The sequence below is a fragment of the Salvelinus namaycush genome, chromosome 11 (genome assembly GCF_016432855.1).
Source record: "Salvelinus namaycush isolate Seneca chromosome 11, SaNama_1.0, whole genome shotgun sequence".
Taxonomy (NCBI): domain Eukaryota; kingdom Metazoa; phylum Chordata; class Actinopteri; order Salmoniformes; family Salmonidae; genus Salvelinus; species Salvelinus namaycush.
The window spans coordinates 36,789,329-36,804,796 of NC_052317.1; the positions used below are offsets into that span (position 1 = coordinate 36,789,329).

The following is a 15,468-nucleotide window of genomic DNA, read 5'->3' on the forward strand; positions in this document are numbered from 1 at the left end:
ACATTAGCGTAGTACACTTCTTGTCTTCTTCAGTCACCTCTGGCTTTGTAGCAATATGGCTAAGAGTCTGGACAGCAGGTTTCTCTGTGTGAGCATCAATAGCCAAACAGGACAAACCTCAAACGGACTGATTGGCACCCCGGCCACCTTGGCACCAGTCTTCAGAACAGCTATTCGGTGTATTAATGGTTCATTATTAGCACAATATGATAATCATTATTATTATTATTCCCAATGTATTCCCTCACTTGTCACTGTAGTGTGTGTTAAATGGAGAGGGTTAAATGTATTATCACGTTCCTCTCTGTGATAGGCTACTCCCCCTCTCCCTGGCTGTGATGTAAGTGTTAACACCAAGGTAGTTTACACAGGATTACAGTGAGATAATCCAATTTCAGTATTTAGTGACATGAGCCGCCATCTGTCCTCTGTTAGCATGCTGAGAACACAGGCTTATGCCAGCCAAAGTCCTTCTCAAAGACATGTCTATAGGATGGAGAATATACCTGAATATGATATGAAAGCGTTTCGTGCATGCGCACTTTCACTGTAATCGGGTCTCTGGTGGCGCGCCAGGTGCTGATTGAAGGGAGCGCGCGCTGTTGGCGCAAGGTGTGGCGAGTGGACAAATTTGTCATTTCTGCAATGAACCGAGGACAATTCAATCAGTGTTTCTAAAGCCGCGGACGAAGGGACAATACTGGTGATTATAAATACTGTTAAACTTGAATAGCGACATGAATCAACTTGACCTGATTTTGAATGCGTTGTAGTTGTCTTTCAGCTTTGCGAACAGTTGTGATGGTCTCACGAACTTCAGCTTTTCAAGACCCAATAGGCCTATAACATTTTATCGTCGGATATAATACTGAATTTAACAATAGCCTACTGTACGCTAAGTAGGCCTAAATGTCGTTATATTGTTGTTTTATGTTATAATTAGGTCATTCCATTTGATTTTAGCTACTTTTTCACCGCACCCCTTTTGATTTGAACAAAACTTAACACATATTTGCCCATTGTAGAAGTAAGTGGTCAGAAAGTGATTTTTCTTTTGGATCTGAATGCCAAAACATTTAGGAGATGGAGGTGCTCAAAGTTGACCCATTTTGCATACCCCACCATACCATGAGACATCCAGGTCTTCATCACTGGAGAAGATGAATAGTTGAGTTTGATATGAATTTTAAAAGCATGGTTATCAAACAATTTAATCATTCCTTGAAAATTGTTTTTTTAATAAATAATTGCAATTTTTTTTAACCTTTTTAATGTGAATTCTCAAAAAATGCATGACTCAGATTTTGTATTTTCAAATGTTGTAATGTAAATTAGGGTGTAAATTATCTGAGGTAGCCAGAATATTGGGAGCCTACACTTGCTTACAGCTGTTTAGATTAAGAGCCCACGTAGCCAGTCTGAGATATGGCTTGGAGAATGTACCTCATTCCAGGGATGAGCAATGAATTGTACTGTGAATGGTCCCATTATCCCAACTGTTAAATGAGAAGATTGAACAACTGCTATGAAACTAGCAGTCGTTCAAAATTCTCAGTGTGAATTGGGTTCATGGGACAATTCGGAGTATAAAGCATTTCTCGTCCCTAGATTGAGGTACATTTTGCGAGTCATATCCCAGTATCTTAATCTAAACATGAAGTCTGTCTGACCTCAATGCAGCTGTAAGAAAGCGCAGGTTCAGAATCTATTCTGACTACCTCCTGAGGTGTATGTGTTGTTTGCCCATCATCATTTGAGACACAGCATACTCTTGAATACTGGGTGGTTGTCATGTCAATCATAGAAATATAATTCATAGAAGGAACCTGTCCCTTCAGACCACTGCAATTTAGCTGGTACACCATTGAAATTTAAATTAAATACAGATTTTTACTTCCAATAACTACCACAAAGATGGCTGCCGGTCCACCCACCGTCGAATGTCAGCTTAAAGGCCCCCCACCAGAGGGCAATTTTAAATGAACCTTTATTTAACTAGGCAAGTCAGTTACGAACAAATTCTTATTTTACAACAATGGCCTACCCCGGCCAAAAGCTCCCCTAACCTGGACGACACTAGGCCAATTATTCGCCGCCCTATGATACTCCCAATCACGGACAGTTGTGATACAGCCCGGGATCGAACCAGGGTCTGTAGTGACACCTCTAGCACTGAAATGCAGTGCTTTAGACTGCTGCGTCATAGATAAACAACTTTGTGGAATTTTCTTTCGCGGGCGACTTTTCATTCTACATAGGATAGACACTTGTGGTTTCTACAGTAGCTGCACCAATACAAGCAGTGGATTGTGGTCAAAACCATTCATCGTGGGGCGAGCGGGGTTCCAAAATCAGATCACACTCAATTTGACCATTTCTAAAAATATGCTTGCACCCCCTATTTTAATTTGCGCCATGGCTCAGGCGGCCGGTTGTAGGCTACGGCGAAAAGCTGTTTGGCTCAGCTCTGTCGCGACTCGCAAGAGGAAGAAGACTGAAAAGTATTAGTGTTAAACGCTCGTGGTTGTTTAAATGGGAATGTCTATTCTATGTATATTTCTATGATTTTAATAGGTTTCCTATTGACAGTTTAATTGACGGTGTAATTTAAAACTGATATTCAATTCAACATTATCTGATGTGTGGACCTCCAACCATCTTTGTGGTACCATTTGAAAGTTAAAATGTCAATTTTATTTCCATTTCAGTACATTTATCAGCCATAACATGACACCCACCCTGTATTCAAGAGCATGTCTCAACCTGGCTGGCACGACACAAACACCTCCGATGATGTAAAATAGGGTCTAAGCTACAACCGATGCGAAAAATAGTAATTCATTTACGTTAAAGGAACCAAATGTTTTTCTATTTTTTTTATGAAGAATTTAACAATTTGACAACCCATTTTGTAAGCTTTTAAATGATATCAAACTCAACCGTTTATATTTTCCACTGATGAAGAAATGGATGTCTCGTGGTATGGTGGGGTATGCATAACGGGTCAACTTTGGGCACCTCTATCTCCTGAATGTTTTGGCATTCAGATCCAAAAAGTCACTTTCTGACCACTTCTACCATGGACGAATACACTATATATACACAAAAGTATGTGGACACCCCTTCAAATTAGTGGATTAAGGCTATTTCAGCCACACCCGTTGCTGACAGGTGTAAAACCAAGCACACCGCCATGCAATCTCCATAGACAAACATTGGCAGTAGAAAGGCCTTACATGAAGAGCTCAGTGACTTTCAATGTGGCACCGTCATAGGATGCCACCTTTCCAACAAGTTCGTCAAATTTCTGCCCTGTAAGTGCTGTTATTGTGAAGCGGAAACGTCTAGGAGCAACACTGGCTCGGCCGCGAAGTGGTAGGCCACACAAGCTCACAGAACGGGACCACCGGGTGCTGAAGTGCGTAAAAATCGTCTGTCCTGTTGCAACACTCACTACCAAGTTCCAAACTACCTCTGGAAGCAACGTCAGTACAATAACTGTTAGTCGGGAGCTTCATTAAATGGGTTTCCATGGCCGTGCAGCCACACACAAGCCTAAGATCACAATGCACAATGCCAATTGTCGGCTGGAGTGGTGTAAAGCTCGACACCATTGGACTCTGGCGCAGTGGAAACGTGTTCTCTGGAGTGATGAATCGCACTTCACCATCTGGCAGGTCCCATGGACGAATCTGGGTTTGGTGGATGCCAGGAGAACGCTACCTGCCCCAATGCATAGTGGAGGAGGAATAGTGGTCTGGGGCTGTTTTTCATGATTCGGTCTAGGCCATTTAGTTCCAGTGAAGGGAAATCTTAACACTACAACATACAATGGCATTCTAGACAATTCTGTGCTTCCAACTTTGTGTCAACAGTTTGGGGAAGGTCCTTTCCTGTTTCAGCATGACAATGCCCCCATGCGCAAAGCGAGGTCCAGTGTGGAAGAACTAGACTGGCCTGCACAGAGCCCTGACCTCGCCCATCGAACACCTTTGGAATGAATTGGAAATGCGAGTCAGGCCTAATCGCCCAACATCCGTGCCCTGACCTCACTAATGCTCTTGTGGCTGAATGGAGTCCCCACAGCAATGTTCCAACATCTAGTGTAAAGCCTTCCCAGAAGAGTGGATGCTTTTATAGCAGCAAAGGGGGGACCAATTCCATATTAATGCCCATGATTTTGGAATGAAATGTTAGACGAGCAGGCGTCCACATCCTTTTGGTAATGTAGTGTATGTATGGAAATTTGAGTTAAAATCAAAAGGGGTGCGTGCGGTCAAAAAAGGGATTATAATCAAATGGAAGGACCCAATTGTTTGTAGGTAGGGAACCTCATTGCCAGGCTAATTGCGCATGGCCGGAAGTGTCTGGTGAACAAGGTTATTAGGTAGTTGGAAGTAGGTTACGTAAAACAACCATTAAATTACAATTTGATATGAAATAAAGATTTTGCTTCTGCAACCATGTCAAAAGCACCAGTGCCATTCCATGACTGTACTTTTCTCTGTTAACTGATTCTGGCCTAGTGTGTTTCTCTGTAGACAGTGGAGTCCTAAAAAGCCTAACTGGATTGGAAATAGAGGTACCCTCTAAACCTGTCTAATCAGGGATACATGCTAACTTGACTCTCCTTCATTGAGCTCCGTACCTCTCCACCTGTCTCCAGCCCCAGATGATGCGGACGGACAATAAAGGCCGGAGCGCCTCCCCCCACAGGAACGCCTACAAGTCTGACTTCCACACCATCAAATGCTCCTTGGATGCCGCGGCCATGCCTAGACCTTCTTCCCTGGGCGCCTCAATCCCTTCACCTGGATCCATGGCAGTCCCTCACACCAGGACTAGCAGTGGGAGTGACCCTGGTGAGGGTACCAGGGGTGGGTCCCTCAGCCCTAGAGGAACTAAGATCAAAGACAACATCTTCCTCCAGATGGACAGCCAACAGCACCACCTCCACCTCTTATCTCAGGCCCTGCCCAAACACCCTCTCAGCTCCAGCTCTGTCCGGAGCAGTGTGGCCAGCATGTCCAGCGTAGAATCGTCTATGCTAGATAAACCGTTTAAGGCAGAGGAGATAGCAGAGATAGACAGAGCTGCTCTAGCCCAGAAGTTCTCGGTGACCCGGAAGCTCTTTGAGAAGGTCAGTGGGGGTCAACGTTTAAAGGTCAGCCCTGGCAGAGATAGCAGGAGGTTGGTGGAGGAGAGTGGGGAGGAAAGGGGGAGTGCAAGGAGCAGGTTAGATAGGGAGCAGCTGACATCCATGTCAGAAAGTGAAGGAGAGGGGGAGAGAAGGAAAGAACTCATGAACATACACATTTCACTACCCAACATAAAACTCCATACAGCCACTTCCTCACTGGACACCAGTTTGCCTACACCCCTTCACCCTGTTAATGGTCACTACAGTGAGCCATTTTCCCCTGACAGTAGAAGTCCTACAACTGACCCCTCAGACCGCAGGAGTGTGTACGGTCGACGTGTGTTAGATGGGAGTGTGTGTGAGGGCTTTGTGTTCTCCCATGTATCCAACCTTTCTAGCACAGCACCCAGCTCCCCCCACTCTCAGCCTCCATCCCCTTCTTCCAACTCCCCCAGTCCTCTCACCCCAGTCTCCCCTTGTTCTGACCAGACTGACCTCTATAGCCCTAGTAGTCCTAATGCTGACCCCCTGTACAACAGGAGTTTGTCTGAGGGGAACCACCCTAATGACCTTGACATGACCCCTGATGTCCCTTTGACCCCCAAAGAGGGGTCAGGGGCTGGGACAGTAAGGGCGGAGCTAGTGGAGGTGAAGAACGAGTCATCTGAGAGCGACGGTAACGAAGGAGAGGAGGAAGGCAAGAGGGAGGAGGGCAATGAGAATAACCTGGTGGATGATGTGTTTGAAGAATCCAAAGTGGAACCTAGAATGGTGGAACCTACATCGGCACAAAGAACAGTAGAACCTAGAATGGTGGAACCTACATCGGCACAAAGAACAGTAGAACCTAGAATGGTGGAATCTACATCGGCACAAAGAACAGTAGAACCTAGAATGGTTGAACCTACATCGGCACAAAGAACAGTAGAACCTAGAATGGTTGAACCTACATCGGCACAAAGAACAGTAGAACCTAGAATGGTTGAACCTACATCGGCACAAAGAACAGTAGAACCTAGAATGGTGGAACCTACATCGGCACAAAGAACAGTAGAACCTAGAATGGTGGAATCTACATCGGCACAAAGAACAGTAGAACCTAGAATGGTGGAATCTACATCGGCACAAAGAACAGTAGAACCTAGAATGGTGGAATCTACATCGGCACAAAGAACAGTAGAACCTAGAATGGTGGAAAAGAGAACGGTTGAACATCCAGTAGAACCCAGAATGGTAGAGTGTGTGGAGGGATTCCTTGACAGTCTTGAAGTGACGGAACAGGAAAGTGAATCAGAAAGAGACATGAACCAGCAGGAGACAGAACAGAGGGAAGAGCGAATGGAGGGGGAAAACAGACCGATCAGCCAAGCAATAGAGCAGCACAGAGAAGAGGGGACAACCGGAGACGGTGAGAAAGTGGAGGTAGAGGTGAAAAGAGATGAGGCAGGAGAGCAGGAGGAAAAGAAACTTGAGAGAGAAACCATGTGCAGTGACGACAAAGAAAAGATGAGGGAGGAGGTGAGAGAGGGAGAGGAGGAAGCGAAAGAGAAGGCCGGATTGGAAGATGGAGGGATTGACTTCAGGGAAAAAGAAGAAGAGGAAAGAAAGTCCAGAGGGAGAGTGAAAGTGAAGGAAGAGCAGGAGAGGGAAGAGGGGGAGTGCACTGAGACAGGAGATGAGAAGAATGGATCTGCTGCCGTCATTGGAATTGAGAATGAGGCCTTTGTGGAGGACGGGGAACTGAACTCGTCGGAGTGTCATGACGATTTGGAATGGCCCAGAAAGGACTGGGAGCAGCTCTTTATGGAATATGAGGAGATTCCCAGTCTTCCCCATGAGGATGATGATGATGTGGATTCTGCTAAGAGGAGGAAGATTAAGTTCTCTACAGCACCAATCAAGGTACCCCCCGTCACATTGACACTTCCTTCCTCACTCACGCTCACCCCATTAGGTTTGATAAAGTGATACCAGATTTTTATTTGAGAGGAAGTCTTGCCCTCATAGTTGGAATAAGATGAAAACCATGGCTAGAACAGATGAATAGATGGACAATATGAACATACAGCCAGTCTATTCTATTCCTTTAGGTTGAGAGGAGACACAGGATCTCACATGCTCTGTCAGGTATTCAGCTCAGAATAAGTGTGATATATCAACAGCTTTCCTCCCCCAGGATGAGTGTTAGCTCCCATGTCTTACCAAACTGCAAGTCAGTTTATTTTAGGGCCTCATAATGCATTTTTTAGTCCAGTAAGGATTTTAAATCTCCCAGACATCTCTGGCCTTGTGTGGCCACCAAGTATACTGAGAGCCATAATGGGTACGACACAGTTGGCACACATTTCACTGTGTGTGTGTGTGTGTGTGTGTGTGTTTAGGATTGAATTACTGTTCAAGGACCATTTTGTCTAAGATGTTCTCTGCCTCTGAGATTGAACTGCAGTAGAGCACATGGATTTGCAAAGCTTTATGTGTTAAAACTATGCATCTGCAACAGCTTGTTTCCAATCCCATCTCACACCCCAGTCCTACTGGAGGATCTACTAGCAGAAACAGGATGGTCACGGTGTGCTAGCAGTAACTCCAGATAGCAGTGTCTTGTCAGGATCCAGACAGCCAAAGACAGGCATGCAATACACACACACACAACTTGACTATGAAATATCTAATGGTGTGTGTGTGTGTACACTTAGGTGTTCCTGACCTACTCAAATGCAGACTATGACCGGCGTAATGATGATGTTGACCCTGTGTCTGCCTCTGCTGAGTATGAACTGGAGAAGAGAGTGGACAAGATGGATGTCTTCCCTGTCCAGATAAAGAAAGGTTGCGCTCACTCCCTCTGTGCTGTACTGCTTCCTTTATATTACTCTCTCCTTTTCTCTCTACTGTTCTCTCATTCCCTTTACCATCTCTCTCTCTCTTTAATTCTCTGTTTTAACACCTCTTTGTGTAACTCCCCCATCTGTCTGTCTAGGAGAGGAGGGCCTGGGTATCAGTATAATAGGGATGGGGGTAGGGGCTGACCAGGGGCTGGAGAAGTTGGGGATCTTCGTTAAGACCATCACAGAGAACGGAGCTACACAACAGGACGGACGGTGAGAATCTAAGGTCAATGATGCCTTTCTAATGGTTAGGATGTGAGTGCGGTGCTGTAAGCTGATCTTAGATCTGTGTGTGTGTGTTAGTATCCAGGTGAATGACCAGATAGTGGAGGTGGATGGGGTCAGTCTGGTCGGAGTCACACAGCTGTTTGCTGCCACCGTGCTAAAGAACACCATTGGCTCTGTCAGGTATGCAAGCACAGACAGGCTCATGCTCTCACACACTTTCTCTCAGCAGATTGGTTGTCACTTAACACAGGGTCCTGATTTGTCATTGTCCCTCACTGCAGGTTTTTTATTGGACGGGAGAAGCAGGGAGAGGAGAGTGAGGTGGCCCGTCTAATCAATGAGAGTCTGGAGCAGGACAAGACACCGTCTACAGTAGAGGTAGGCATGGGTGTGACTGGCCCTACGGCAGAGGGGCAGGCAGGGTTGTGACTGGTCCTACGGCAGAGGGGCAGGCAGGGGCGTGACTGGTCCTACGGCAGAGGGGCAGGCAGGGGCGTGACTGGTCCTACGGCAGAGGGGCAGGCAGGGGCGTGACTGGTCCTACGGCAGAGGGGCAGGCAGGGGCGTGACTGGTCCTACGGCAGAGGGGCAGGCAGGGGCGTGACTGGCCCTACGGCAGAGGGGCAGGCAGGGGCGTGACTGGCCCTACGGCAGAGGGGCAGGCAGGGGCGTGACTGGCCCTACGGCAGAGGGGCAGGCAGAGGCGTGACTGGCCCTACGGCAGAGGGGCAGGCAGGGGCGTGACTGGCCCTACGGCAGAGGGGCAGGCAGGGGCGTGACTGGCCCTACGGCAGAGGGGCAGGCAGGGGCGTGACTGGCCCTACGGCAGAGGGGCAGGCAGGGGCGTGACTGGCCCTACGGCAGAGGGGCAGGCAGGGGCGTGACTGGCCCTACGGCAGAGGGGCAGGCAGGGGCGTGACTGGCCCTACGGCAGAGGGGCAGGCAGGGGCGTGACTGGCCCTACGGCAGAGGGGCAGGCAGGGGCGTGACTGGCCCTACGGCAGAGGGGCAGGCAGGGGCGTGACTGGCCCTACGGCAGAGGGGCAGGCAGGGGCGTGACTGGCCCTACGGCAGAGGGGCAGGCAGGGGCGTGACTGGCCCTACGGCAGAGGGGCAGGCAGGGGCGTGACTGGCCCTACGGCAGAGGGGCAGGCAGGGGCGTCACGCAGTTGACTGGTCCTACGGTAGAGGGTGCGTGACTGTGTACATGGAGCTGGATTGAGTGCCAGGAAAAGAGGCAGTGCATATATGCAACCTTGCATCTCTTATTGGTTGTACCTGTGTGGGTGTTTGTGTATCTCAGGTGTTAAATGATGGTGTTGTGGGACTCAGCTCAGTGGATGAGACGGTAGAAGTCCTCCGTACAGATGATGAAGAGGATGATGAAGAGAAAGAAATCACCAGCTGCCTCAGATGCCAACAGGTGTTGACATCCATTATAGTCTGAGATGAAAGGCCTTGGGGGGGATACTCTCTGTTATCCCTCAGTAGCTGTTATGCTCCTCGAACAGCTTTTAGTGTCTGTAGATGTTGTGTGAAGTGTTCATGTGTGTACTGGTCTCTCCTCAGCTCCAGTTAAAAGTCAGGACCAAATCAGACCAACTCTGCCTAGTGCGGGAGAAGGTAGGTCACTCTGACGAGACTGCCAAAACACAGGCTCACTCATTGCTTCCCTCAGAGCAGTCTGACCCATTTAGCTCTGTGTGAGACTTGCCTCTCTAACAGTCTAGAGTCTGAGTTATTAGCACATCGGCCATGTTCCAATCACCTTGAAAATATAGTATGTCGTCTCTTGTGTTATCACTGATCTGACGGGATTGATTCAATCTATTTAATGTAGGCCTCTACTTTCATATATACAACTGTGTTAAATGAGTGATTGAAACATGACTGTTTTTGGCGTGTTTAGTAGATGGTGAGTGAAGTGTCTAAGGTGAGTGTCTGGGATGATTCCTAGATGAAGGGCTCATGGTATGGGGCTAGGGAACTGGGTGTCCGTCACCCACCTGTGTCCGTCTTTCTGTCTCCTCCAGCTGAGGGTGTGTGAGGAGCAGCAGGCCTTGTGGGAGAGTCATCAGGCTGAGCTGAAGGAGCGTATCCAGGATGGAGAGGAGAAGGCTGACAAACTAGAGAAGTAATAATCAACTACGCTAATCAACCGTCACTAAGTTCCGATGACGCAAATGATGGCGACGATGATGAACATGATGATGATAAATGGTTTTGTATTCATTATTAATCCACATTAGCTGCTACCAAGGCAGCAACTCTTCCTGGGGTCCAGCAACTTTAAGGCAGTTATATACCATTTTAAAAACATTACATTTCACAACACATTGTGTGCCCTCAGGCCACTAATGTACTGCCACACATCTACAACACAAAACTCATGTGTACGCGTGTGTATGGTGCGTATGTTATCGTGTGTGCGTGCCTGTGTGTGTGTGTGTCTCTTTACAGTCCCCACTGTTCCATAAGGTGTATTGTTGTTTTTTTAATCAAATTTGACTGCTTACGTGAGTTACCTGATGTGGAATAGTTCCATGTATTCATCGATCTATATAGTACTGTGCGCCTCTCATAGTCTGTTCTTGACTTGGGGACTGTGACTAGACCTCTGGTGGCATGTCTTGTGGGGTATGCATGGGTGTCTGAGCTGTGTGCTAGTAGTTTAAACAGACAGCTCGGTGCATTCAACATGTCAATACTTCTCACAAATAGTAGTCACTCCTCCACTTTGAGCCAGGAGAGGTTGACATGCATGTTATTGATGGAAGCTCTCCATGTACATTTAAGGGCCAGCCGTGTTCTGAGACAATTGTAACTTTGTGGCACCTGACCACACGACTGAACAGTAGTCCAGATGTGACAAAACTAGGGCCTGTAGGACCCGCCTTGTTGATAGTGTTGTTAAGGAGGCAGAGTAGCACTTTATTATGGACAGACTTCTCCCCATCTTAGCTACTGTTGTATCAATATGTTTTGACCATGAGTTTACAATCCAGGGTTACTCCAAGCAGTTTAGTCTCCTCAACTTGCTTAAGTTAGTTGAGGATTAAGGTTTAGTGAGTGATTTGTCCCAATAACAATGCTTTTAGTTTTTGAAATATTTAGGACTAACTTGTTTCTTGACACCCATTCTGAACCTGACTGCACCTCTTAGTTAAGTGTTGCAGTGATTTCACTTGCTGTGGAAGCTAATGTGTGGAGTCATCAGCATACATGGACACACTGGCTTTACTCAGTGGCAGGTCATTAGTAAAGATTGAAAACAGTAAAGGGGTCTAGACAGCTGCCCTGGGAAATGCCTGACTCTACCTTGATTATGTTGGAGAGGCTTCCATTAAAGAACACCCTCTGTGTTGTTAGACAGGTAACTCTCCATCCACAAAATAGCAGGGGATGTAAAGCAACAGATTATGATCAATAATGTCAAAAGCTGCACTGAAGTCTAACAAAACAGCTCCCCCAATCTTTTTATACATTTCGCTCAGTAAATCAACAATGTGTGTAAGTGCCGTACATGTTGAATGCCCTTCCTTAACAATCTGTTGTTCATCTCTTTACTGTGAAATAGCCTTGTATCTGGTCAAACACCATTTTTTCCAAAAGTTTAGTAAGGGTTGGGCACAGGCTGTTTGAGTCAGTAAAGGGTGCTTTGCTATTCTTGGATAGTGGAATGACTTTTGCTTTCCTCCAGGTCTGAGGACACACACTTTACTATAGGCTTACATTGAAGAGGTGGCAAATAGGAGTGGCAAAATCGTCTGCTATCATCCTCAGTAATTTTCCATCTAAGTTTTCAGACCCAGATGATGAACATGATTCGTTGTCTTCTTCTAGGTACTGGCAGGAGGCCCAGGCTCTGTGCAGGATTGTGAACCAGCGATTGGCTGACACCCAGAGCCAATTAGACAGCCTGGAGGTGAAATACAGCAAGGCCAAGAGACTGCTGAGGGAATTCCAACACAGGTGAGCTCTGGTTAACATGCCCCTGTAGGCCAATTGGTAATATTCAATGCCTGTTTAGAATGTCTATTTCTCTGTGTTTGATGGTCCCTCTGTCCCTGTGCAGGGAGAAGGAGAGCGAGGGGAGAGAGGAGGAGCTGCAGAGAGAGATGGAGGAGAGCGAGAGGATACATGGAGAGACTGTGGAGAGACTCCAGAGACGGGTGAGACTGGAGGAGACACCATGAACTGTAGTGTACAGATACTACCTCAGTGAACTAAGCATTTCTTCCTCTGTGTGTTCAGATAGGTCTACTGGAGCGAGGGGAGATGGTCCCTGAGAGTGACAACCAATCACTGGATACCTCATTTACATCAAGTAAGACACACTACCTGAGGGGCAGTGTGTGTGTGTGTGTGTCACTCTGTGCCTCTCAAACTGTGTGTGTTTCAGGTGCAGACTGGAGCATTGCGGTGCCTGTGACAGGTCTGTTAGACACCAGCGCTCACAGGGCCAGAGCACAGCTCGCCCAAAAAGCCAAGAGACACCCTCCCTCACGAGACAAACTCAGAGAGTCCTTCAGACAACAGGTCAGACACACACACACACACACTCTCCTTCCAATCACATACTGAATGTTCTATTACTCCCTGTAGGGTGAGGAAGACCATATTCAGAGCTGTGACGGGAAGAGCCAATCACTGACTACGATCGCACCACGAGAGATGGGACGATCGGTCTCAGCAGGCGGTCACCGTGTCCACTCCAGCACATCCTCTCTGTCTGCCCTCACCTCCAAGCCCCACCCCCCCTCTCTCCTCACCCCCCAGCCAGGCCAGTCCCCCCCTAATGAGGACAAGTCATCTACCACACGCAAATCAAAGAGGAGATTCCCTGACTTCAGGTAGGGCACACCAGACCTCTTCAACCCCTAACCCACTTTCCCATAGGCACTGTGTGTAGATCTGACAAGCATTATGGTAATAGCCCCACCTCCTGACCCCTCTAGCGGCCTCCGCAAGTCTCTGAGGAGAGGGAGGAAGAGTGAGGAGAAGAAGAACAAGGAAAGACCCCTGGACCACAGGTACAAGAAATAACACACTATTGAACTAGCAGAGGAAACGGGTACAGTCAATACATTGCACCCACACTTACATTTCTTCTTTCAGTGTTTCTGCTGGCCCTGTATTTGATTTGTGTTCCTGTCTCCAGGGGTTTATGTGTTAACCTGGTGGATGCCCCCAGCGGTGGTGTCTCTCCCTCTGTCTCCTCCATGCCCTCCTGCCTACCCTTCTCCTGGTTCGGAGAGCGAGGGAGGGAGAAGGAGAGAGGGAAGCTTAGGTCTGTCTCCAGCAGCAGTCTACCGCACATGACCACCGGAGGCAGTAGAGAATGCCAGGTGAGAGGGGAGTCTTCTATCTCAGACCACCCTGGACTTTAACTCTAATTTGGGCTCAAAGCACTTGTCCAGCTTATTCACTGGCTCAATAACTTAGTGGCTTATTCACTGGCTCAATAACTTAGTGGCTAATTCACTGGCTCAATAACTTAGTGGCTTATTCACTGGTATGTTTTGTATTCTTACTTCGCCTGAGCCTTTCATGTTATACTCTCCTCTACATGCTCTTGACTGTGTGGTGTACCACTGTGCGCTTCAGTGTGTGTCAGTCACAAATGTCTTTGCTCATTCTAGAGAGTGAATGTAGGAGACCCAGGTAGTCCCAGCTCTGCTCTCCTGTCAGGGATGCTGTCAGATCTGTCTCTCTCTGCACACTCTCAAACTCTCACCTTCTCATCAGAGGTGAGTCTCTCCTGCTCTCTCCGTCTGTCTCATGTGGTCTCCCTCCTCTCTCTGTGTATCTCTGTTCTCTCTCTGACCTGATTTTTGTTCTAGTTTTCTACTATGCCCTGATTAAGTTTTCTCTGTAGCTCATAGGGCTGGATAGGATGGTAATTTACTTCCTCCTGAATGACCCAGAATGGGATGGAATATTATTACGCTGTTAGTTTTTAATTTAGAAAAGGTTTGTTATACATCTTACTGTTGGGTTTGTGTGTGTCTGTCCCGTCCATCTCCGTAGAACCTGGATGATGACTCTGTCCCAGTTGGTAACGATTACCAATGGCAAAGCCGACCCCTGGACCAATGGACTAATCAGCAGGTCTGTCTGTGGTTGATTGGCATGAGCATGGACCAATACGCGGCCCAGTTCACAGCCAATGGTGTGGATGGGCTGCAACTTCTCAGTCTGGACAACAACAAACTCAAGGTAGTCACGGGAGTCACGGGCCATGTCTCAATACTGACTCCTCTCCTCACCTTCTGTCCTGATGATTGAAATCATAGCCAATCTATGGTTGAAATGACTAAATGTGTTGCCCTTCCTCCTGCTAGATCATTGACCATTGAGGAGAAGAAAGGGGGCTAGAGTATTGCGACACAGCCCTAGATTTAGATGAATGAGTTCATTCCATATGGAGCAGCCCACTGTGGCACAGAAATTAAAGTCTCGCTCTCTCCTCTCTCCCTCCCTCCAGGCTCTGGGTGTGTGCAGTCACAGTGACCGTGCTGCTCTGAAGAGAAGGCTGAAGGAGATGAGGAAGACTCTGGAGAGAGAGGAAAAGGAGAGAGAGAAGGGAAAGGAGGAGAGGGAACATGAGAAGAGGAAGGAGAGAAAGGAGGCCAGACATAGTGGTAAAAAGGTCAGAACCGAGTCCCTCTGCTAAAGTCTGGACCCTGACCTCTAACCTCTAAACCCGGAAATGATCTTCAATCACAACTTTTTGTCTAAGTCCTACTACTATTAGGCTCATCTCATGCATTCCAGCCTTTAGACAATCAGCTATAGTCTCTCTCTATTATAAACTCTACCAGCACAGAAACGTCAGTCTTACTGTTAGTCTTCACTGTGACTGGTGAAATATACTTTTTATCTGTTTTGTAACAGTATTTATGTACAGATGTTTCTATACGAATGTTGTACAATTGATTGCAATGAAGCACTTAATTATTTTAAGCTGGGAATATTTTACATTCATTAATAAATAATGTTTTAAACGTATTGCCTTAAAGTTTTATTTGACTGATCAGATTCTTTTTTTTTTAGGTTCAATTCAATTTCCATGACATTGAAGTATCAAAGTGCACAAAAACCAAAAGAGATTGTGACTGTACAGGGTGTAAAAACATGTATTTAAGAAATCCTTGCAGTTTTCCACGTTACTTTGCATTAATGTCAAGAACTGTCGCTGGACAAATCCTC

General features: G+C 47.0%; 1 protein-coding gene across 1 annotated transcript; it reads left to right on the top strand.

Annotated features, from left to right (window-relative positions):
- Positions 1-55: 55 nt before the first annotated feature.
- Positions 56-14,932, top strand: LOC120055393 (neurabin-1-like). The gene is made up of 20 exons (XM_039003257.1): positions 56-88; positions 4,667-5,140; positions 5,630-5,896; positions 6,422-7,042; positions 7,837-7,969; positions 8,121-8,241; positions 8,332-8,436; positions 8,538-8,634; positions 9,560-9,679; positions 9,826-9,879; positions 10,290-10,390; positions 12,100-12,228; positions 12,332-12,342; positions 12,659-12,795; positions 12,862-13,109; positions 13,215-13,289; positions 13,418-13,604; positions 13,899-14,006; positions 14,287-14,475; positions 14,744-14,932. The coding sequence occupies exons 1-20, from the start codon at positions 56-58 to the stop codon at positions 14,930-14,932; spliced, it is 3,399 nt and encodes a 1,132-aa protein (XP_038859185.1).
- Positions 14,933-15,468: the final 536 nt, after the last annotated feature.

Bases quoted from the DNA above. Each gene is read 5' to 3' on its own strand.
- LOC120055393 (XM_039003257.1), top strand. From the start codon at position 56: ATGGCTAAGAGTCTGGACAGCAGGTTTCTCTGT. The intron at 13,110-13,214 runs GTAGGGCACACC...TGACCCCTCTAG, and splicing joins AGGAGATTCCCTGACTTCAG to CGGCCTCCGCAAGTCTCTGA. The intron at 14,476-14,743 runs GTAGTCACGGGA...CCCTCCCTCCAG, and splicing joins TGGACAACAACAAACTCAAG to GCTCTGGGTGTGTGCAGTCA.